This window comes from Dryobates pubescens, chromosome 9 (assembly GCF_014839835.1).
Source record: "Dryobates pubescens isolate bDryPub1 chromosome 9, bDryPub1.pri, whole genome shotgun sequence".
Classification (NCBI taxonomy): Eukaryota; Metazoa; Chordata; class Aves; order Piciformes; family Picidae; genus Dryobates; species Dryobates pubescens.
The window spans coordinates 29001531-29025389 of NC_071620.1; the positions used below are offsets into that span (position 1 = coordinate 29001531).

Here is a 23859-nt window from a genome sequence, read left to right on the forward strand (position 1 = left end):
CCTTACCTGGATTTAGAACCAAGGTTTGAATTTTCAACCGTAGAGTAATAGAATGCATTGGGTTGGAAGAGACCTTTAAAGGTCAGCTAGTCCAATGCCCCTGCAGTGAGCAGGGACATCTTTAATTAGAGCAGGTCGCTCAGAGCCGCATGAAGCCTGACTTTGACTACAATGTAGGTGGACAAAATGACCACTGGAAAGGAATGAATTGATAGCCTGTGAATAATGATTTACAGCCTGCTATTGGCTGCCATGGGAGATGTTTTCTTGTTCTTACTCAATGTCCAGTGAACTTACTCAAATTTCCCCCCAGTCCCCAACTGCTCCTGTAGAATTTTCATTCAGAACAAACAAAACCCCAAAACCCCACAACATCACTTTACTCAAATTTCCCTGATCCTACTACAGGATGAACAAAGTGAACATCCAATTTGTCTCCTACTGTGTAGGTGGCACTCTGATAGAGGCCACCTGACTTCTCTAGCCCCTATACCCTGCGTGAATATGGTGAGGATCCCATTCAATGCAAGGGCTTTCTATACAAAGAGCTTCTTGCATTGCAGCCACCCTCCTTGCTCTCCCTCCCCTCCTCTCCCACGCAGGCCATCCATTTGTGATTGCTCACTAGCACAGACATTGAGCTAAGCAGAGCAGCGGGATGTTGATGTTGTGTTGAGTGTCCATACGATTGCCACTTGGTTTGGTGTACATCTCATGCCCCGACGCATGGAAAGCACCCGGTTGCACTTTCCTCCTCTCCCTCCCCTCCCCCTTTTCTCCTTTGCTGTGTATATTGTTGATTAACTACTGTACTTAACAGTTTCCATCCTCCATTAGGCTGCCCTCTTAAGTCCCCAGTAAATTGGAGAGTAGCAGCCTCAGTTGCTGACAAGGGCAAGGAGACAGGTAAACCTGCAGAAGCAGCAGAGATTGTTGCCTTCGGAGTAACAATACTGTCCTAAAGCTGCTAATTTTTCTACCGATGTGGACATTCAGGTTCTTCTTGAGCCTGGTAAGAAACACTGGACCAGTTGATGGTACTTTTGCCCAAAGTTACCCTGCTGGGATTTTTTTCACCTTCGCTAGACTTGCTGGGACACCCAGAGCCTGACCTTCCTTACGCTCCAGTGTTATTGTTGAGTGTGGGCACAGCTGCTTCTCTCTCTTCATTCTGTGCTGAGACTTCTGCAGTCTGTATTCACATACAGGAGAAATCCCAGCCCTTACTCCGTTGTGCAGTATTCATGTGCCAAATTTGTGCAATACTTTTTGCCTTTGACGCAAGATGCTTGTAGCAAGCCCCACACACTGGAGAACGTGGAGTGAGGTGAGGGGAAAGGGGGCTCACCACAAAAAAAAACAAACAACAACTCAAGAAACAAAACAAGAAAGGAGAAAAAGAGCCTGAAAGTGGCGAAGGTAGCAGTGCAGAGAGCAGCATCCTGCCATCCACCCTGCTGCGGGGCCAGCGGTTCCCTCCGGCTCTGCATCCGGGTGCTCAAACTGCAGTTCAGCTCTTGTAGACCATCCCCAAAGCTGCTGCTGGCATGGTCGGTGGTCCTGGTGTGCTGCCTGCTGTTGGCCACAGCACTTTATCATTTCCCATTCTAGTAGTTGCTCTCTGATGGCAGACAGGCCCAGGGAAGAGAATGGCTGTTTAAACATACCAACATTTATACAGTAAACAAGCAAGGTGACAGGAACATGCAGCAATTACATATTTTGTTTGGTAAAATCCTTATGAAATTGACTTGATTTGCTGCTTTTTGGGGTGGGGGGGTTTTGGGCTGAAAGCAGGTAGTTGGTACTGATCTTCTGCAGCGTGGGGAGCCCCAGCTTCTCAAGTTCGTCTGGCCCTCTGCCTCTGTCACGACAACAAACCACAAACTAATTTCCTGTCTTGGCAGCTCCAGTTTTGCTCCTTTTCCTGGAAAGATGAACATTTCTGTGATCATATTCTTTTTTCCACACACACTCACAGGGCTGGAAAGCTTTGGCTTAAGCGTGTCTTGTGTGGCGGAGCTGGGTACCAGGTGATGGATGCAGCAGGGCACAAAGGAGATACTTACTCTGCTCTGCCCAGTCCCATGGCAGGACAGGGCTCTGCTGGAGTCCCAGTCTGCTCCACAATCAGCTCCTCAGCTGCATCTCCTCCACAGCCAGCACCAGGAAAAGGCTTTTCTCTGGTGGCTCTTTCTGGCCACCACAAAGTCAAAGCAGCCCTGTCTATTTTGGCCTTGTGAACCTTCAGTAATCTCTCAGCCCATCAGTGCATTTTTCTTTGGGTTTACCATTTAAGGGCTTTTTTCCCTCTTTGTGAGCTTAAACACAAATGTGAATGTGCCACTATGCTTGATCTTGGGGCGGTTGTCCCCTTTTTAAGGTTTTTTCAGTGGCCAGATGCTGCAAATAGCTAACAACTGTCAGCCTGTTTTGTGGGTGGCGTGTGGCCACTCAGAAAAGGCAGGTCTGTGATTTGCTTTTTAGCTTTCCTTCAGCAGACTTTTGTTTGTTTCTTTCCTTTTTTATTTTTAATGGAAATAGTATTATTTTTTACTCAGCTGCTGTCACTTCCTGGAGCTAAACAGTAAAGGTCACCAAATTGGAAGCAGAAGTGCCATTAACTGAACTCTGAATGTCAAGTCAAGTTGCGCCTATAGCCAGCACATAAGACAACACAATGAAGTGGAGGGGGAGTGGATGATCTCCCCTCTCACTCTTTGTTTTTTTTTTTTGTTTCCTTCTGTTTTGTTGGTTCTTGCCTTTTTTTTTTCTTTTTAAAAGAAAAATGACAAACCTCATTTTAAATGTGTTGTGTAAAGTGTCTCGGGAAAGGAGTGCGGTGTGTTCTGTCCGGCGGGTGAGACCTCCCTCCCCATTTCAGTTTCTGATGAAGTTCTAAAGAATCGTGTTACTGTATGTTTCTGACCATGAATTAGTCTGGTGGTGCTTCCTCATAGCACAAGCTTAAATCAAGTACTGAAAACAAAGTCTTACAAGCTAAATGTCTGCATGATGTTACATCCGTTGTACCTACTGAGAAGAACTTTGTATGTAAATGTACAGAATAAAATGACGTCGTCCCATCAGTTTGCTCTCCGTGGTCTGGCTCCCTTACAGTGACTTCTGGAACAGCCCAGCAGCAGCTAACTAATTGTCACGGGTTGGTGATGCCTCATCAAACTGTCCTACCTTCCTTTCCAAACAGCATGAGCTGACTGTAAATCAGGCAAATTAAATCAGCACGGTGATTTGCAACTAATTATCCTTTACAGTCAATCACAGAATAGTTGACTGTTTCCTGGGTGGTGTAAATGAAAAATAATCTCCAGCAGTTGCTTTTGCTGTTCGGATGTTCAATTGCAGCCAAGGACCTGATCTCACCAGGTAATGAAGGACCCTCTAGACCCACATGCAAATCTGCAATTTCGAAGCCTTCTGGGTGTTCAGACCCCTTCGGATGAGACTCATCTAGGGGCTGTACCTTCTACCTCAGCAACCTCAGTTAATAGTTTTTGGTTGCCCATTTTGGCACCACAACAGGGTAAGTTCATTGTGTTTCTTCGGAACAGCAGCACCAGTTTTGTGTCAGAAGTTTATGGCTGAGTCAGGGCTCAACTGGCAATGAAAAAGAGAGAACCTGCAACTCATCAGGTTCCTCCAAATTGCCACGGTGTGCCCCAGCATGTATTGACATCTGCCAATGCTCACCATGCTGTTGTCTCCACAGCTGATTTGAGGGTTGTAACAGAGTTACCTTTTAGCTACACTTCTCATTGGACATAAGAGCCCATGGATCTGCTTTTGAACAGAAACCCATTCTACCTAAAAGCAGGTCCAGAGAGCAGGAGGACGCTTTGTGGCGGTGGCGGCAGCCGGGCTGAAGGAAGCGAAGTAACATTTGTTGTATGACACAGCTTTACAGCATGGAAGTGTGAGGATTTTTTACCAGACCACTAAAAGCTGATACACTATGTTCAATCCTAGTCCATGGCAGATGAGTTGTACAGATAGAATTTGGAATGATTTTCCAGCAGATCCCAACACTGAATGGAAGCCAGGCACTTCTATAATGATGCTCACACACTGCAGCCTATTTTCTACTCTCTTCACTCACAGGGCAGCAAGTTGGCACGGCGGAGTGGGGGGAGGAATAACCAATTCCAGGTCCAGCTCTATTTACATCTATCTGTATTTAATAACTGCAAATTCAGTCAAAATAGTACAACCCAAATATACCGACTCGACAGCAGGGTGAAACTTGCAACCAGTTTTTCTAAAACAAAAACTTGAGGTTGTTTCACAGCAGTGCAAAGTCAAAACTTCTCTGGGAATGCCATCATCTCTTCTTTGATCCTGTTTTCTATGAGCAAGGTGAAATTGCTGTCAGTGTTCTGAAGATTGTAGCTGACGAAGATCTGTTTTTTGGTCTTGCTGGCTGAAACACAGAACAGAGTTTTCAGCTCCAGTTTGCTGTTATATAAAGGTGATGATGATGGTGATCAAGCAAGCCTTTAAAAACCTGTACCATGCAGATTTCCAACACAATGTTCTCCACTCCTGCTGTGCTGGATGCAGCCATAAAGGAAGAGGAGAACAAGAACCTGAGTATTGGTACATTAAGCAAAACTCTCTACCTTACTGAAATAGGCAGTACAAGCCTGGTGACTGTCAGTTTTGGCCTGATGCAAAATGCCATTAGCCACTGGAAAGCATGTCAGTGTTTCTGGTGGATTTTGGATGCTTCTGAAATAAGTTCAAAATGAAATCCACACCAGCATGGATGGGCCAGAGGCCACCAGAAATGGTCCTGCCCAGGCCCAGCCTACATGTTCTACAAGCAATACTGTGGGTGGCAGGACCAGAGCACAGATCATCCCCCTACACTGGGCACTGGTGAGGCTGCACCTTGAATACTGGGTTCAGTTTTCTGGCCCTCACTAGAAGAAAGACATTGAGGTACTGGAGTGGGTCCAGAGAAGGGCAAAAAAGCTGATGAAGGATCTGGAGAATAAGTCTTGTGAGAGGTGGCTGAAGGAGCTGGGGTTGTTTAGTCTGGAGAAAAGAAGGTTCAAGGGAGACCTCACTCTCTACAACTACCTGAAAGGAAGCTGAAGGAAGGTAGGAGCTAGTCTTTTCTCTCAAAGAACAAGTGATAGGAAGAGAGGAAACGGCTTCAAGTTGTGCCAGGAATCATTTAGGTTGGACATGATTTCTTCACCAAAAGGGTCGTCAAGCCCTGGAACAGGCTGCCGAAGGCAGTGGGAGAGTCCCCATGCCTGAAGAGATTTAAAAGCCATCTAGCTGTGGTGCTGAGGGACACGGTTTAGTGGTCTTGGTGGACTTGATGATCTGAAAGGACTCTTCCAACAAAAACGATTCTCTGGCTCTATGACCTGTCCCCCCGCCTCGGCCCTGGCGGGCTCCGCTCCCCGCACACCATGGGAGCGCGCAGCCGCCACACCGGCACCTACCCAAGCGTCGGGCGAGGCAGGCGGAGGTGGTATCGGACGGGTCCCCCAGCAGCGAGGCAGCCACCGGGATGCTGTCCTGCGAAAGGAGCACAGAGAAGCGCACGGATCAGTCCCCGGCGAAGAGCTGCGCGGGGGACCCCGCCGGCCACCCTCCATCCCTGCACCGCGCCCCGGTAGCATCCCGGGAGATGCTGCGGGGACACTCACCCGGGGACTGCACATGGCGACGGCCAGGCTGGCGAGGGCGGGCGCGGCTCCCACCCACAGAAAGAGCGAATCCTGCAGCCTCATGGCGTGGAAATGCACCCGCTGCTCGCCTAGCCACCCGCTGAAGTCGTGCAGGGCGATGCCGCCCGCTGCTGCCCCCGACCCCGCCGCTGCCCCGTCGCCCGCCGCCGCCTCCTCCATCGGCCTTTCTTCCCGCTGCGGCCAGGCCCGCGGCAAGCAAGGCCCGACCGGGCAGCCCGCTCTCCCCGCTGCCCGGGGAGGCGGATCTCCGCTCCGCCCCGCCCCGCTGTGCCCGCCCCGGTCACGCCACGTCCGGTAGTTCCCGGGTGGTGGGATGGGTGCGTGTTTCCCAGGGCGGGTTTCCCTCAGTCTGTTCTTCCCCGGCTGAATGCCCCCCCGCGGCCGCCCGCACCGCGCACGGCTCGCTCCCGGGGCATCCCTCCGCGCACAGACCTCCCCGTCCGTAACACCACCCACCGAAGGGTACACTACCCCTGATCGGTGCGCACGCCTCACATCGCCCCCTCCCTGAAAGACGCAGCCTCTCCCCGGCGCTTACACCTTCTCGCCGGTGTACAATACCCTCGTGCGTGCACAATCCCGGTGCACGCCCCCACCGTGGTCTTCCCCCCTCCTTCCACCGCCTTCAGCCTCTTCCCGTTGCACACTGCCGCTTCCACGGGGCTCAGCCCCGCCCTGGGCGATGCATACTCCTCCCGGTCCATGTCCGCGCCCCGCTCGGTGTGGGCTCCACTGCAGTACAGATCGGTAGGGCTGCAGGGCTGCAGAAACCCCACTAGATGGCAGGGGAAGCGCTGGCTGCGGACACACCGCCGGAAAAAGCGTGCCAGCGGCTCCCGGGAGCCACCCGGCAGGATCCCCGGGGCTTTCAGGATCTGGAGTGACGCTGCACAGCCTTCCGGGGGAAGAGGAGAAAGAGGAAGATCTTAGCAGCCTTGGCTTTATTCAGCTCTTGAGGGGTTTAGGGATCCTACAAAGCCACCGACTCAGGCTGGCTGAGCTCAGGAGAATATGGGACCAAGAGAGATGAAAGGCCCTATTTTGGATATGGATGTGCCCATCACACATTCTTTGCCGTGAGGGTGTCAGAGAGCTGGAGCAGGCTGTCTAGAGAGGTTGTGGTGTCACCTCTGGAGAGACCGTAAATCTGTCTGGACATTGTGATTCTGGGCAGCCTGCTCTCAGTGACCCTGCTTTATGCTATATAATCTCCAGCGGTTCCTTTGAACCCCCACCATGCTGAGATTACTGAAAAGGATTTCCCTTAACTGTACTGTCTCTTGCTAATGCAAATACAGATGGCACAGTGATAGTTATGAGCCCTGCATGGTCAGAATCATCTTCACACTGCAGGCAGGGTGATTGCTCAAAGAACAAACAGGTTAATCATAGAATCGTTTTGGTTGGAAAGACCTTCAGGATCATGAAGTCAAACCATTATCTAACTCTACAAAATCTGGTGCTAACCCATGTCCTATAACACCATCTCTATGCCTCTTAAACACCTCCAGGGATGGGGCTTCAACCACCTCCCTGGGAAGCCTGTTCCAGTGTTTGACAACGTCTTCAGGGAAGAAGTTTCTTCTAATATCCAACCTAAACCTCTCCTGATGCAACTTGAGACTATTTCCTCTAGTCCTGTCACTTGTTCCTTGGGAGAAGAGACCAACCCCCACATTGCTCCAACGTCTTTTCAGGTAGTAGTAGAGAGTGTGAATGTCTTGCATCAACCTCCTCTTCTCCAAGCTGAACAAGCTCCGTTTCCTCAGCTGATCCACTCAAGACCTGTTTACAAACCCTGCACCAGTGTCATTGCCCTTCTCTGTACCCACACCAGTACCTCAAAGCCTTCTTGTACCGAGGGCTCCAAAACTGAATCCAGCACTCAAGGTGTGGCTTTTTTATCAGCATTCCCTCCACTTCCCATTTTGTACCTGTGTGTGGAAATCAAGCTTTCCGCTTTCAAATCCTGAAACATCACTTTCATGTTGAAGAAATGGTGAAAGAAAGGGAGCTTCTGTCCCTCACTGCTCCTCCCTAAGCTGCTCTGGTTCCTCTGACATCTGCCAGAAGACACACTCCTCAGCTCTGCTCATTTCTGCCTGTGCTGCCGCATCCATGCTAAATCCCGGGAGGCAGCTCAGCTCAGCTCAGCTGCCATAGCCCAGCATCCCATGGCACAGGATCAACTTGGAGGGAAAGAGGGGGGAGGTGTGGGTGTTGCAGGCTACGTCCTCTGCCCTACATTTGTCACTTGCTGCTCACACAAAGCATTATGGTATAGATGATGGCAGATTCCAGCTATGCCTTTCCCCACCTTGCTGCTGGGGCTGCAGCGGGCTTGTGCTGGTCTTCAGATCTCTCACGTGTCCCTGTGTCACCTGCTCCAAGGTATATGCAGAGACTGGGGCTTGAAAAGCAGCCTTTCTCTATCCCTATAGCCTGTTGCTAAATGACATTTACCCTGTGACATCAGACAGATAAATAGGTGAAAAAATTCCCCTTGGAAGGGAGCAAGTGCTGGCTGCATGCACCAATTGCTTCCCTCTGCAATGCGTTCATCTCTCTGCTCGCTCGCTGAGACCTCAGCAAGGAGCAAAGATCACCAGCTAAACCAGGGAAAACCACCACGGGGCACAAGCATTGCAGAAATAAAAAAACCCTGGCTTTTCATCTGGGATATAAAAGATCTGCTGGGACCATGGTGGCAGTGATGGTGATAGTGAGATCCTGGTGACATCTGCAGATGATGCAGGAGAGGTAATGGAGGAGAATTGCCTTGAGCTCATTTTGTCAGCAGAGAGAAGCAGGAATTTTTAGGGACCAGTACATGTGAGCTGTTCTTCAGCGTGCAACTTGAGGCTATTCCCTTTGGACAGAATCATAGAATATTGGGGGTTGGAAGGCACCTCTAGAGATCAACTAGTCCAACATCCTTGCCAAAGCAGGATCAGCTGGGACAAACAGCACAGGAATACATCCAGGCTGGTTTTTAAATCCTCCAGAGAAAGAGACTCTACAACCTCTCCAGGCAGCCTGTTCCAATGCTCCATCACCCTCACTGCAAAGAAGTTTCTCCTTATGTTGAGGTGGAACCTCTTGTGTTCCAGCTTGTACCATTGTTCTTTGTCCTATCACTAGACACTACCCAAAAGAGACCATTGCCTTAATCTTGACACCCACTCCTCAGCTATTTGTAAACGCTGATAAGATCCCCTTCCAGCTTCTCTTCTCGAGAGTAAACAGCCCCAGGTCTCTCAGTCTCTCTTCATAGGAGAGATGTGCAAGTCCTGCAGTCATCCTTGTAGCTCTCCATTGGACTCTCTCCAGCAGATCCCTGTCTCTCTTGAACCAGGGGCCCCAAAACTGGACTCAGTATTCCAGGTGTGGTCTCACCTGGGCAGAGTAGAGTGGGAGAAGAACCTCCCTAGACCCGCTGGACACATTTTTCCTCATGCAGCCCAGGATGCCATTGGCTGTCTTGGCCACAAGGGCACATTGCTGTTCCGTGGATAACTTGCTGTCCACCAGAACTCCAAGGTCTTTCTCCATGGAGCTGCTTTCCAGCAGGACGGCCACTAGTCTGTACTGGTGCCTTGTGTCATTTCTCCCCAGAACACCTCCTCCTGCACTCATCCTTATTGAACACCTTGAGGTTCACCTTTGTCCAACTCTCCAGCCCAACCAGATCTCGTTGGATGGCAGCACAGCCTGACTGCATGTCAGCCACCCCTTCCAGTTTTGTATCATCAGTGAACTTGGTGATGGTACACTCCATCCCCTCATCCCAGTCATTGATGAAGGTATTGAACAAAACTGGACCTAGTACCTATCCCTGGGGAACACACTGGCCACAGGCCTCCCCCTGAACACAGCACTGCTGATCACAACTCTCTGTATGCTCTGAACTCAGTTACCAACCCACCTCATGGTCCAATCATCTAACCCACTTTTCTTGAGTTTACCTATGAGGATGTTATGGGGAAAGTCAAGATAGATGATATCTGCTGCTGTCTCTTCATCTGTCCATTTGGTCATGTCTTCATAGAAGGCTATCAGATTAATCAAGCACAATTTCCCCTTAGTAAATCCATGCTGGCTACTTCTGATAGCCTTTTCTTTCATGTGGTTAGAGATGGCCTCCAAAATGAGCTGCTCTATCACCTTTCCAAGGATGGAGGTAAAGCTGACTGGTGTGTAGTTGCCCAGGTCTTCCTTCTTGCCCTTTTTGAAGACTAGAGTGACACTGGCCCTGTTCCAGTCCTCATGCACTATCCTATCACTTGTTCCTTGGGAGAAGAGACCAACCCCCTCGTTGGTCGCAGGTAGTTGTAGAGAGTAAGAAGGTCGTGCCTCAGCCTCATTTCCTCCAGGCTGAACAACCCCAGTTCCCTTAACTGCTCCTCACAAGTCTTGTTCTCCAGACCCTTCATCAGCTTCAGTGCTCTTCTCTGGACCTGCTCCAGCACCTCAATGTCCTTCTTGTAGTGAAGGCCCCAAAACTGAACCTGATACTAGAAACTGGGGCTCTTAGGATCTGTGCCCCACTGGCATAGTGGCCTTGTGGAACTCTCTTCATTTCACCCCTCTGCAGACTGGAAGAGTACAATGTCTGCTGCCTATCTCCTTGCAGCTGAGTAAGTCTGTGTAACACACAACTCGTAAAGGCCTTTCTGTGCCCAGACTAAATTTCTGCTGTTATCTGATGAGACATTTTCCTTCTCCTATTATATGAGTCATAGGAGGAACTTGTCTTAGATCCATCAGAGCATTTGAGACATGTGGGCCCATAGCTGCTGAATGGGAGGCACTAACATAGAGAGACTCATTGTTCCCCCTAGGGACAAGAAGAGGTTTACACATTTGACTAGGAATCACATTTTACATGCAGATAGACTACTTTGCAGAGGAGCATCCCAAAGCATCTCCCAAACACCAGCTCCAGTGTGTAGAAGCCAGCAGGTGTAATGAGACTTTCAGGTGAATTGGGCTGTTACATACCTGTGACCTGACAGGGAAGAGGTGAAAGGCATGAAGGTCTGATGGAACTGAGCTTTTGAAAGGCTGGGAAGGTGTCCTGTGATGGAATCCTTGGCCAGCCACTAGCTGCAGGCTGTTAGCAGCTTGGATTCAGCCAGAGCAGCTGACCTGAGTTGGCCACAAGTGTGTTCCAGACCAGTAAAATTACGCTGAGTATAAAGGGGGAAGTTTGCGGAGGGTGAGGGGGGTTTCCTGATTCTGTTTCTCCTCTTCCTTCTCCTCCTGCTTCTCCACATCCCTGGAGGGTCTTGCTCACCATCCTTCTCCTGAGGATATTTTCCCATTTATTGTAATCCTGGGACATTCTCTGGGCTGGGTATAACTTTTTACACTTTGTAATGGCAATCTGTTTTCAAGATGCCCCACAGATCTTCTCTCCTTTTTTTGATCCTCCTTCTCTGATGGGTAGGAGTCATTGGGTGACAGAGCAACTGCTGTAATTTAGTCCCAGTATAGGCTAAACATAGAATGGAAGAAAAAAAATGTGATATTATATTGAATATTTCCCCTTATATTGTTCAGTTCACACAACACACCTTATGGCTCCTGCTGTTCTTCTGTCCTTGAGCCACCTTGTGGGATGCAAAGCTGAGGTACACAAAGTATGCTTGAAACAGGGAATGCTGAGCTGCTACTGACTTAAGGACTGACTCATCTGCTTAGGTCCCAAAGAGTTGTGTCTTTAGCCATGGAAATCACTGGTCCAACATGCAGTGCTGGCAGCCACATAAAGGTTTGATTCTCAAACCAGGACTGACCAAGATTCAGGCTGCTTTGGAAGCTGAATGAAACTCACTCTTCCTAAATGTAATTTGCTGTTGTCATGGTTATGGGACTTGCACTTCTGGTCTCTTCCCCATCCCTCTGGGCACGTTCCCTTTGCTGCTGCCAGAATTTCTATGAATCTTTTCCTTCTTAAACTGGGCCTTGGACTTAATAGACTGTGTCACTGCATGCCTTAGCCCACAGAACATGCCTGCACACAGCTTCTCCCTTCCTCAAGCATGTCAGCAAGTGTCTGTCTCTCAGTCTGGTTCTCCAGGGAGCCATGTTCTTTCATCACTTTTTAAAGTAATGCCATGGCTTTTTAATTTTGCATTTTGCAAGCAAAACTACCTGGACAAAATCATCTTTGATTATTTTGCTTCCTCCTCCCAGAAAAAGGAGCAGAGCATAAAAGTCCTGGCATTGTCCCTTAGCAGCCCTCAAGTGTTCCCTCACAGGTAGCTTCACTCAAACCAGTCTTTTCTCTTCTTTTTTTCATTTCTGCTTTGTCAAATACAGTGGTTTAGCAGGATGAGTGCATATCCAAAGCAGTAGCTTAATACCTGTACATTGCTAGAGAGTAGCCTAATGTTGTCTGATCCATTAAGGATAGGGCTGTTCAGACCAGGCTTTCCAAGTTTATAGTACACCTCTTGAGCAGCATCATTTAGATCATGGATGTATGTGATTTCCTAGCAGGAATATGTCAAACAGCTACAGCTGTCTCCTAATCAGTGTATCTGAAGCTATTGATGGTTGCATAGAATGTAACTTTCACAAATAATGGCTTCATTGACCTGTCTCCAGTTCCAGGAATTCAAACAAACAAACAAAACATTATGCTTTGCACTAGTATCCAAAGATGGGAGTGTTGCCTGTTTGCCTGAGAGAGCAGCCATGTTGTCAGAGCACAGGAAAATGTTATCAGAGCTCCTTTGCTGTATTTTCAAGGACGGATAGGATCCCAACAGGCTGGAGCTGCCTCTTCAATGTCTGTGACCTGCCCTCGAACAGCAACTGAAAAATATTCTTCCCTGCTCAGAAATATCCTTTTTTCTCAGAAAGCATGAGAAACCACAGAACCACAGAAAGTTAGGGATTGGAAGGGACCTCCAGAGATCATCAAATCCAACTCCCCTGCCAAAGCAGTGTCACCCAGAGCAGGCCACACAGGAATACATCCAGACTGGTTTTGAAAGCCTCTACAACCTCTCCAGGCAGCTTGTTCCAGTGCTGCATCACTCTTACCATACAGAAATGTCTCCTTGTGTTGAGGTGGAACCTCCTGTGTTCTAGCTTGTACCTATTGTTCCTTGTCCTATCATTGGGCACCACCTAAAAGAGCCTGGCACCTTCATCTTGACATATGCCCCTCAGATGTTCATAGATGTCAGTTAGATCCCCTCTCAGCCTTCTCATCTCAAGAATAAACAGACCCAGTTCTTTCAGTCTTTCTGCAGAGGAGAATACATTTTCATATTCAAAAGCATCCTTTCCTTTCAGCAAGCATGAAAAGTCATAGAATTGTTTAAGCTGGAATAGACCTTCAAGATTATAGAGTACAACCAGGAACCCAATGCTACTAAGTCTGTTGCTAAACCATGTCCCTCAGCATCACATCTACACAGTTTAAAAAGCCCTCCAGGGATGGGGATTCAACCACCTCTTTAGGAAGCCTGTTCCAGGGCTTGATAACCCTTTTAGTGAAGACGTTTCTTCTAATATCCAATCTAAACCTCCCCTGATACAACTTGAGGCTATTTCATCTAGTCCTGTTGCTTGTTCCTTGGGAGAAGAGACCAATCCCCATGTTGCTCCAACCTCTTTTCAGGTAGTTGTAGAGAGAGAGAAGGTCTTGACTCGGCCTCCTTTCCTCCAGGCTGAACAAGCCCAGTTCCCTGATCTGCTCCTCACAACACCTGTTCTCCAGACCGTTCACCAGCTTCATTGCCCTTTTCTGGAGCCTACTTCAGCAATGTCTTTCTTGTGGTGAGAGAGAAACCTTGTAACAATGAACTTTGCTAAGCAGTTGTCCAAAATGCAAAAGTTTGGGCTTTGTTTGCTGCTGGATAGCATGGTCACATACTTGCGTCCCTACCCCTGCAAAGATAAGCCTTCAACCTGTAAAACCCCTGCAGCTCCGTAGGCACAGGTCAACTCCTTCCCCTGCTTACCCTGCATATCAGTCCTGGCACAGCAGCCCTGTGCCACCACATCACAATTTTGCCCCCTTTCCCACATTGCTGCAATCTCAGTGGCAGAAATTCCTTCAAGGACCAGGAGAAGGAAGGGCTGGAAGCTGTTTTCATCTCTGCCACAGATTCCAGCTTGGCAAGGACGCTCCCAACTTTAATACAGCAGATGATCAAAGCCTTTGTCTTCTGCCATCAGCAGAGAGGCTGTACTGCTGCACTGGCAGCACACCGAAGCCCTACACCTCCCCTCTGCTGCCCTAAATGCTGCTTTTTTCTTCTGCAAGCTCACAGTACCCAGCCCATCTCCCTCCACCCCCAAAAGGGAGGACAACTGATTCTGGGAAGAAAGAAATCTTTCCAAACAGTAATATTCTTTCCCACTAAGCCTGAGATTTATTACACATATGAGTGATCTGGGGGGGAGGGCATTTATTTGTTGATTGATTGATTTTTAAGTCTTCAGAATGATATTTATTCTCTTTCCAGGCTTCTGAAAGATACATTTCAGAGGCACCCAAGAGCAGCTTAATATGATCTTTAACATTCTTTTGCACAACCACACCTTTTGCAGAGGGAAACCAGAAAGTGTTAACAAGTTGACAGCAGACTCTGTGTTACGGCAAACAGTGCTGCCAGCCGCAATATTACTACAGGGAGGAGTGAGCAGGATGGTGGCAGAAGACCTTGGGGGGGAAAAAAAATGAATGCTTTGTTCAAGCAGCTCACAAAGACTCCTGCTTCCTTAACAGAACAAATCCTAGCAATGGGTTTGGTAGAAACTCAGCCTGGTAAGGATGCAGGGCAGCATGTTGCTGTCAGGGGTTTCAAGAACGAGTCTTTAGGGTGGAGAGCAATAATGCTCAAGGATGAAAGGAAAAAGGAATGTTTGCTGGGCATGTGGCTTCTGTGTTGCGGCACTTCCAGCTCCTGATCTGATAGCAGGAAACAAGGGTCCAACAGTGGTTTTACTCTCTGACACTGTCATTTGCAACCAGATCCTCAAGTGATGCAAATTAGCCCGGTCTCAGTTCAGCCCAGACACACAATGACACACACACACACACACAAAATCCTGCTTAGGAAAGAAAGGGCCAAGAGCAGATTTCAAGAATAACTGGGACAAGCAAGTGGCTCTTTTCTTTCATGCCTCGCTCTTTTGCATTCACTGAATTTGTTCCACATGAATGTAGAAACAGCTGCATCAGCACCAGCACTGGGGCTGGAACCTTATTAATATTTATGCCTGGAAAGCTGAGCACAGAGGAATCAAAATGCCTTCCCAACGTCGGTTCGGGGATGCCGGCATCCACACAGCACCTTGCCGTGTTTGGCAGTCAAGCAAGCAGATTGATTAGAGAGAGGATCAATTTCTCATCAGCACTCTCACCCCACTGCAGGAAAACTGCCCTTTGCCTCCTGCCTGCTCTTTGCTTCTCCTCATTCAATGATTTTCTAATTAGGGGGACCATCTTTCATCTGTCTTCTTACACTTCTGTGGTTTGTCTTCTCGTCTAGCCTATGCAGCTGGAGGTGTTATTAGATGCTTGAGTTGTTTGCTTCTTACACAAGGGCATACCTGTAAGCCTCAGTATGAATGGGATGAAAGAAGAAACAGCATTGTGGCAGATCCAGCATGTGCTGAGTTCACAGCACATGGCGCTATGCACATGAAAGGTAGCTGGTGTGACCCTTAGAGCCTGCTCTGGGGCTTCTTCCTGCTTAACTTTTGCTGACAAGGTGCCACAGCTTAGGTCCTTAATCTGAGACGTGGAGTTTTCTTTCCAGAGCATGCCGAGCAGGATTCTGGCCCATAGCCTTCCTCCAGCTTTTGTTTTGTGGGATCAATCCTTATCTTGGCTAATGAGGAGTTACTGGTGAGCAGAAAGGTGGTCGCCTGAAAAGAATTTTTACCTATTTGAAAGAGTGGCTTGAAGCAGCAGTAAAAAAGAATAAAATAATCCCATGATCTGGTTGTGAGTGGGGTGTGTAGCAGCCCCCCGTTTCATCCTTCCCGGGGCCAGGGACATCCCAAAGTGGCCAGTACCAGAGGCAGCTACTGGTGTACTGGATGGACAGGTATGGGTGAAGGGAGGAGAGTTGGCCTTTGCTGCTCCTACGAACATGGCCTCTGTGTTGATGTGCTGCAGTTTTCTGTCACTTTCCCATTTTCTTTTAGGATTTAACAGAATTGAATTGGGTGGAAGAAACCAGGTGCCAGGTCACCACTAAACCACGTCCCTTAGCCCCTCATCTACATGGGTTTTTATTCCCTCCAGGGACAGTGAGTCTACCATTACCCTGGGCAGCCTGTTGCAGGACCTGGCAATCTTTTGGGGAAAGAAATTGTTCCTCACGTCCAACCTAAACCTCTCCTGGCACAACTTGAGGGCTCTCCTCCTATCACTTGTTATCTGGGAGAAGAGAATGACCCCCACAGAGCCACAATGTCCTTTAAGGGAGTTGTAGAGGGCAAGAATTTCTCCCCTCAGCCTTCTTTTTTTTTCCAGATGAAACAATCGCAGGTCCCTCAGCCACTCCTCACAAAACTTGTGCTCTAGAACTTTCAACAGCTTTATTGTCCTTCCCTGGACCTGCTACAGCACGTCAATATCCTCCTTGTAATGAGAGGCTCACAGCTTTCCATGCTGGTGTTGATTCTCCTCAGTCCTTGACCTACTGATGATTGTATTCCTATCATCCTACCTCCTCCTGCATCTATACATTTTCTCCTCAGGCATGGTGCTGCACTGATGGCTTGCCCATAGCTCAACTCATTGGAGAGCCTGGACCAAGGCTGTGCAGCCAGGCCATCTTATAGCCAGTGCTTTTGTTGGGGGCAAGAGTAGCAAAGGTCATGCTTAGCACACAGCTATGGGTGCTACCAGCTTTGTCCTGCCTTTTGTCCTTTCCCACCAGCTAGCCCAGGTGGGTCCAGTCACTGGTGTAGCCTGTAATAAAAACAAAGAGGCAAGATCCCCAACAAAAAATGTATTTGAACAGATACAAAATGTTCCCTCTCCATAAGCACCATGCTGAATGCCTCTCCAATGTACCCAGGGTCCTCCCAGCCTGCCCCTCCTCCAAGTTATAATGATACATGCAGAGGAGGTTTGCCCTACATGACCTAATGATGCCCTAGATGCGGGTCATCTGCTGTCTAGACTGGGCTGTGGTGTAGGACTGCAACTTAGAAAAGAATCTAGAATTGCTTCAGCTGGAAAAGGCCTTTAAGTTCAAGTTCAACCATTATCTAAGTCTACCAAGCTGGGTGCTAAACCACATCTCTTGGCATCACATCTCTGTGTCTTTTCAACACCTCCAGGGATGGGGATTCAACCACCTCCCTGTGGTTTCAAGAGTCCAAACTCCTTCCTCATTTTGGTATAATACAGCATCCCAATCGTTAAGATATGGCAAGCTTCGGTGCCACTTTTGGATGTTCAGGTATGACTTCCAGATCTTTAAGTCATTCACATCCTTAGGAGAGGAGCCAGAGCTGAGGACGTGAGCCATACAATGTGATGGTGAGCCATGGGATGGCTGCGTGTGTTAGAGCTGCTGATAGGTCTGGGTTTGATAAATTGTGTGGAAGTGCAAATTCCTTATAACCACTTTTTAGTGCTTCAAGGGGACCTACAGGGGAGCTGGGGAGGGACTGTTTCCAAAGGCTTGTAGTGATAGGACGAGGGGCAATGGTTTGAAACTGGGGCAGGGGAGATTTGGGCAGGACATCAGAAGGAATTTCTTCATGATGAGGGTGGTGAGACACTGGAACAGGTTATCCAGGGATGTGGTGGATACCCCAGCTCTGGAGACATTAAAATTCAGACTCAATGTGGTCCTGAACAGCCTGATCTAGATGGAGGTGTCCCTGATGACAAGGTGATCTTTGAGGGTCCCTTCCAACCCAGTGCAATCTGTGACAGGAAAAGTGAGTTTTTCTTCAGGGAAAAAAACTCCTAATGACCTACAAATTGTGCTGCAGGACATTAGACAAACACACATATTTCCTATCATGAAATGAAATGATTGAGTCACCTCCTTGGGCTTTATATAGCTGTCTTTTACTACCTCCTGCACCCTGCAAGGGAATGGGGACTTCATTGGTGACCCCTTCAGTGGTTTAAGACAGAGGCTCTGCCAGTGATCACACCCAACCCTGCTGCTGGTAGGATGGGAACCATGAAATCCAGGGCTGCAGAGAGGATACATTGGATAAAACTGGGTTGATCCTCTGAGCTTCATTAAACAAACTCTTAACTGAGGTCATGCTAGTCCTCCTCTGTTACGTCCAGTGAGGATGGCTGAGAAACAACCTTGTGAGGCAGAATTTCACCCACCCTGCTGCTTTTCCACCCTGGGAAATGAGCCCGGCGAGGGAAAATGTTGTAGACTTTTTTGTTGTTGTTTTTGTTCCATTCTTTTTTGTGCAGCTCCTTTCTGCTGGGGTGGGAGGGTGGTTGCCGGGGAGACTGGGGATGGAGGAATCCAGCCAGGGCCAGCCCTGGGGCTGGAGCAGGGGCTGAGCTGACAGACGCACCGATGTGAGGCAAATACAGAGAGGGGAGAGAGGGGCACCAGCAGCTGAGAAGCTCATTTCCCTGCAAGTAATTCCCAACAAGCTATGCTGAACCTTTGGGAAACCCTCTGTGGCAAATATTCACCTTCAAATTAAGCTGGATCATGTCTGAGGTCTGCTCTTTGCCTCTTGCCTAGGGGCTGCAGAAAATCCAGACATGGGTTTCCTCCCTCATCCCTCTGAAATGCAGCTGTTTATTCCAAAAATAACCATTTCATGTTGTTTCTCTCTTCCAGCCTCAACAAGTTCTACACAGAAGATCTACTTGAATTCTCCCCCACCATTAAAAATGTGAATTAATTTATGCTCAGATCAAGCAGTTGGGGTGAGTTTCTTTAAGATCAAGCCTTTGGGGTGGGTTGCTTTCCTCCAGTGCTAATAATTTCTTTTCCCTGAATTGGATTTTAAAATGGCTTCCTTTGAAGCCTCAAGCTGTCAGGAAAGAGCTTAGCATAGGTGTGGAGGATGCGTAAAACCGTCTTTCAGGCTGAAATGTCAACAATCCTTCTAGTAAATAACTAATTATGATACACAGAATACTTGGGAATCATAGTAGTGAGCTGTCCCATTACCTGCATTTCGCACCAGCCCGACTGTAACTGAGCCTTGCTGCTCCAGGATCACACCCACCGCAGCCATGGGAAGGCTGGAATTGCTCTGAACAATTACCTGAAGCAGTCAGTGGTCTGCTGGAGCTGCTAATCTGCAAGTTATTTTTAACGGAGCCATTCTAGATGTGGGTGTTGATTATGCAGTTAGCATGCCACCGAAATTGTTCATTCGGAATTAAAGCTCCACATTGTTCGCCAAGCGTAGTCAACCAAATAATTAAATCGCTCCTGGCTTTACACCAGGACTAACATCTCGGGGGGAGGGGGGTGGTGGTGATTGTATTTATTTAAACCAAAATCACTACTGAAGAGACAAACCTGGGAGTGAATTTTCCACCTCCCCTTTTTGGAACTAGGATGCCTTCTCCTTGTAAAGAGAACAAAAGAAAGGTGTGGATGCTTCAGCACGTCAATCAGAGGAAGCCGAGTTCTCCTGCAGACTGCTTTGGAAGGACGTAAAACCGTACCTGGGGTGATCCACAGGCAGCGTGGCAGAAAGCAGCTTAGACAGATGAGGGGGTTCAGCGCATGAATAGAACGAAGGAAAGAATATATTGAAGAAATGTGGGTTGGAAACTGATGGACTCGAGTCTGCCCTTCCAGAATCGCTGTGGTATTCATTCAGAGAGTCACTGACCGGGTTGGGTGGGTGCCTGCCCTTGCCGGCTTTCTGGGCACTCTCCCGGGACAGCCGCACCCTCCCATCGCGACACAGGCTCACATAAATCCCGATATGGAACAGACGATACCGAGGAGGAGCCAACACGCCAAGCTGACCGCATCGGAGGGCTCTTCCTCCTCCCAGCGTCCTCCTCCTCAGTGGGCATATGCCCTGCCCTTGTCATGCCCGCGGTACCATACCGGACTGCTGGAAATACACCGGGGAGAGCATTCCCGGCGTGCACATCAACCTTCCTCCCCCCCGTTTTTCCTTTTTCATCCCTCAGCGGGTGTAAATCCACAACAAAGCCACAAAGTGCTGCTAGTTTAAAGACCGATTGCTGCAAAGCAAAGGAAAAATATCTTGGGTTCCCCCCCCGCCCAAGTCCCCGGACCCTGTGCAATGGCACCTGCCTGCTCTATTGTCTGGCTGAGGGGTGGCTGGTGGCCACCCGCAGCATGGGGACCTCCCTCCTGGTGCCGGTCGTGCTCCTAGAGAGCGGGTCTCGGCTAAGGGGACTGAATCCGACTTTTTTAGGGGAGGAATGAAAAGCTGAGCTCGGCGCCGGGCGGGGTCTTTCAGGGGAGGGCTGTATGTAGGGCAGGGTGGACGGCGGAGGTTACAAGGCACAGCCTGTGTTGGGGAAGGGGACACACCCCCGGTTCCTAAAAGCGGTGGATGAATCGGGTCAGTGCGGTGCGGCTTGTGCGGGACGGTCGTTACCGGGGCTTAGTGATGCCCGGGGGTGCGTGTTGTCCCCACGGGGAGGGGATTCTCCCTCCGGCACCGTGTGAACGGAGGCACCGGCAGAGGGCGGGGGGTAGGCACAGATCCCTCTCTTTCCCCTCCGCGGCTCCGCCTGCTTCTGCGGCAGGGAAAGCCGCTCGTCTACGGGGAACAAAAGACTGCGAGAGGACTGCGGGAGGGCGGCCGCCAGCAGCGGGGCCGGTTGACGTATGAGCTACCGCCGCCCTCCGCTTCTTTGTCCCTGCTGTCAGACTCGAACCGGCAGCGACAGCAGCACCGGCCGCTCCCAGGCAGCCCCGCCCTGGCCCCGTCCCACCGCACCAGGCCCCGCCCCACCGCCGCCGGACAATGCCGCAGCCCCGCCCCGCCGCTGCGGTCCTATTGGCTGGGCGCCGCTCTGGTGTGACGTCAGTGTCAGGGCGGGGCGCGGCGCCTCATTTAAGGGTGCTCGAGGGGCGCGGCCGCTGCAGCGGCGAGTGCGGGAGCAGGAGGAGAAGTCGGCGGTAGAAGGCGCGGCGGACACCGGCACCATGCGTGAGATCGTGCACATCCAGGCCGGGCAGTGCGGCAACCAGATCGGCGCCAAGGTATGGCCCGGCGCCCTGCTCCTCTGCCCAGGGCTCTAGGGCAGTGCCGGCTCCGGGGCGGTGCCCGTTCTAACCGCGTGTCCCTGGGGAAAGCGCTATTGGGAGGGTTCTGTCTTCCCGCTGTCGAGCACTGCTCGTTGCTGGAGATGTGGAGGGAGGAAGGGCGTTCCGCGGTGTCGAAGGGGTGGGGCACCCCTGCCATCTGGCTGTGGGGGTCCCGAGCGCGCGGGGAAAGCAGGCACCGACCCGGTGCCACACCCCTCCCTTCGTTGTCTGGGGCAGGGGGGTTGCGGGAGCGAATCCCCGAGAGCCACGTGGCGGGGATTTGGCCGGGGGGTTGCGGCAGGGCGTGGCCCCACTGACTGCTCTTCCTCCCCCCAAACCCCGGTGTTCACAGTTCTGGGAAGTGATCAGCGATGAGCATGGCATCGACCCCACCGGCAGCTACCATGGGGACAGCGACCTGCAGCTGGAGAGGATCAACGTCTACTACAATGAAGCCACCGGTAACGCCCCTCCGTTAACTCGCTTCCCGGTGCAGCTTCAATGGCTGCTTTGTACTCGCAACCCCAACCACCTCCCTCCTAATTCTCTCAACGTCACGGGCAGTAAATTGCAGGGAGGTGGAAGGGAGCACAGCAGGGTTTCAAGAACACTGCTCTGGTTCCTCCCTCAGGTAACAAGTATGTCCCCCGTGCCATCCTGGTGGACTTGGAGCCTGGCACGATGGACTCCGTGCGCTCTGGCCCCTTTGGACAGATCTTCCGTCCTGACAACTTTGTCTTTGGTGAGTAACCATAACGTGGAAAAGTCCCAATGCAGGAGTTTCATGCACTGAGAGCACTCAAAATGAGCGTGCAGGCTCATAGCACAGCTGGGATCGAAGGGAGGGGAAAGCCTCATAGGACAGGAGATGTGGTATTTTCTCTGTTGTTCCTTGGCTGCTAACGTAGCATGCTGCTCGTGGTCTCTTCCCCAGGTCAGAGTGGGGCTGGCAACAACTGGGCCAAGGGGCACTACACGGAAGGTGCCGAGCTGGTGGACTCTGTCCTGGATGTGGTGAGGAAGGAATCGGAGAGCTGTGACTGCCTCCAGGGCTTCCAGTTGACCCACTCTCTGGGCGGTGGCACGGGCTCCGGGATGGGCACCCTGCTGATCAGCAAGATTCGGGAGGAGTACCCTGACCGCATCATGAACACCTTCAGCGTCATGCCCTCCCCCAAGGTGTCGGACACAGTGGTGGAGCCCTACAATGCCACCCTCTCCGTGCACCAGCTGGTGGAGAACACGGACGAGACCTACTGCATCGACAACGAGGCCCTGTATGACATTTGCTTCCGCACCCTGAAGCTGACCACTCCCACCTATGGGGACCTCAACCACCTGGTGTCGGCCACCATGAGTGGCGTGACCACCTGCCTCCGCTTCCCCGGCCAGCTGAACGCCGACCTGCGCAAGCTGGCGGTCAACATGGTGCCTTTCCCGCGGCTGCACTTCTTCATGCCGGGCTTTGCCCCGCTGACCAGCCGCGGCAGCCAGCAGTACCGCGCCCTGACGGTGCCCGAGCTGACGCAGCAGATGTTCGACTCCAAGAACATGATGGCCGCCTGCGACCCCCGCCACGGCCGCTACCTGACGGTGGCTGCCATCTTCCGGGGCCGCATGTCCATGAAGGAGGTGGACGAGCAGATGCTCAACGTGCAGAACAAGAACAGCAGCTACTTCGTGGAGTGGATCCCCAACAACGTCAAGACGGCCGTCTGCGACATCCCGCCACGCGGCCTCAAGATGTCCGCCACCTTTATCGGCAACAGCACGGCCATCCAGGAGCTCTTCAAGAGGATCTCGGAGCAGTTCACCGCCATGTTCCGGCGCAAGGCTTTCTTGCACTGGTACACGGGTGAGGGCATGGATGAAATGGAGTTCACAGAGGCCGAGAGCAACATGAACGACCTGGTCTCTGAATACCAGCAATACCAGGATGCCACTGCTGATGAGCAGGGCGAGTTTGAAGAGGAAGGAGAGGAGGATGAGGCATAAAGTTGGAATGGGTAGGAGTTAAGTATAGTCTGAGCAGGCAAGTGTTCTTTGGGAGAAGGAATCTGTGCAGTTGTGCTGAAGCATGCATTTTTTTAATTTGGTGCTCTCCACTGTTGCTTCTGTCAGCAGTTTTGTATCCTTGACTGTCCAATGTAACAGTAGTTGCAAAAATACTTCAGAGTCTTCTGTTGAAATGGTTAACTTCTCAAACATAAAGGCTTTTTGTGTCCTAAACTGTCTCCTCTGCCTTATTTTTCTCTAGATTTAAGACAATAACTCTTGTATTATTTTCTTCTCTTCTCAGTTTAACCCTTAACCTGACTTGAAAGCTCTAACTCAATAAAGCAAGATTTTGATTTAGTAGTGCAAGGAAACTGCTGCTTGTCCTTTGAAGATGGTAGCTGGGGGTTATGGAAACTATACTTAGGGAAAATAGGGATCCATTGTTAGACACTCTTGTGTCTAGCAGCTAATCTGTTGATGGGGAGGAAGCTGCCTTTAGCTAATAGAGATGAGGCGCTGCTCTGGAGAATCCTGCCACTCCTGTTTATGGACATACATGGTAGTGAGGTCAGTGAGAGGGTATTGAGTTCCACATTGCAAGCTGTCCAAACTGATGTGAGAGGATGGCTGCAGACTTCCCAGCTGACATTCAGCACCTCTTCCTGAACTTGTGCTTGTATAGTACATGCATATGGTTAGCTGCCTGTGGCTTGACTTGATGCTGACCTGCCCTGTTTCTTCCTCACTATATATTAAATAGCCATGCATAGAGGCATAGCTTTGTACTAGCAGACAACTTGATAACTTAAGAACCTGAACTTCCTGTTTAGGCATAAAAATGAGTGTTTCCCCCAAACAGCCACAAAGCTTCCTGTAACTGTGTGAAGGGATCAGCTCTTCAGGCTAAT

General features: G+C 50.2%; 2 protein-coding genes across 2 annotated transcripts; one reads left to right on the forward strand and one right to left on the reverse strand.

The window, feature by feature from the left end:
• Positions 1-4184: 4184 nt before the first annotated feature.
• Positions 4185-6219, reverse strand: PSMG4 (proteasome assembly chaperone 4). The gene is made up of 3 exons (XM_054164264.1): positions 5682-6219; positions 5475-5550; positions 4185-4438 (listed from the first exon to the last, which is right to left on the reverse strand). Exons 1-3 carry the CDS (start codon positions 5880-5882, stop codon positions 4317-4319), a joined length of 399 nt encoding a protein of 132 aa, XP_054020239.1. The 5' UTR covers positions 5883-6219; the 3' UTR covers positions 4185-4316.
• Positions 6220-20783: 14564 nt separating this feature from the next.
• On the forward strand, positions 20784-23359 carry LOC104303199 (tubulin beta-2 chain). Its single transcript, XM_009903802.2, has 4 exons — positions 20784-20908; positions 21306-21414; positions 21585-21695; positions 21888-23359. The coding sequence occupies exons 1-4, from the start codon at positions 20852-20854 to the stop codon at positions 22946-22948; spliced, it is 1338 nt and encodes a 445-aa protein (XP_009902104.2). The 5' UTR covers positions 20784-20851; the 3' UTR covers positions 22949-23359.
• Positions 23360-23859: the final 500 nt, after the last annotated feature.

What these genes read in the sequence shown, in the direction of transcription:
- PSMG4 (XM_054164264.1), bottom strand. Translation starts at nt 5,882, where the DNA reads ATGGAGGAGGCGGCGGCGGGCGACGGGGCAGCGGCGGGGTCGGGGGCA. An exon ending in TCGCCATGTGCAGTCCCCGG is followed by an intron (nt 5,551 to 5,681) that starts GTGAGTGTCCCC and finishes CTCCTTTCGCAG; the next exon opens with GACAGCATCCCGGTGGCTGC. An exon ending in CTGCCTCGCCCGACGCTTGG is followed by an intron (nt 4,439 to 5,474) that starts GTAGGTGCCGGT and finishes TCTGTGTTTCAG; the next exon opens with CCAGCAAGACCAAAAAACAG.
- LOC104303199 (XM_009903802.2), top strand. Translation starts at nt 20,852, where the DNA reads ATGCGTGAGATCGTGCACATCCAGGCCGGGCAGTGCGGCAACCAGATC. An exon ending in GCAACCAGATCGGCGCCAAG is followed by an intron (nt 20,909 to 21,305) that starts GTATGGCCCGGC and finishes CGGTGTTCACAG; the next exon opens with TTCTGGGAAGTGATCAGCGA. An exon ending in CTACTACAATGAAGCCACCG is followed by an intron (nt 21,415 to 21,584) that starts GTAACGCCCCTC and finishes TTCCTCCCTCAG; the next exon opens with GTAACAAGTATGTCCCCCGT.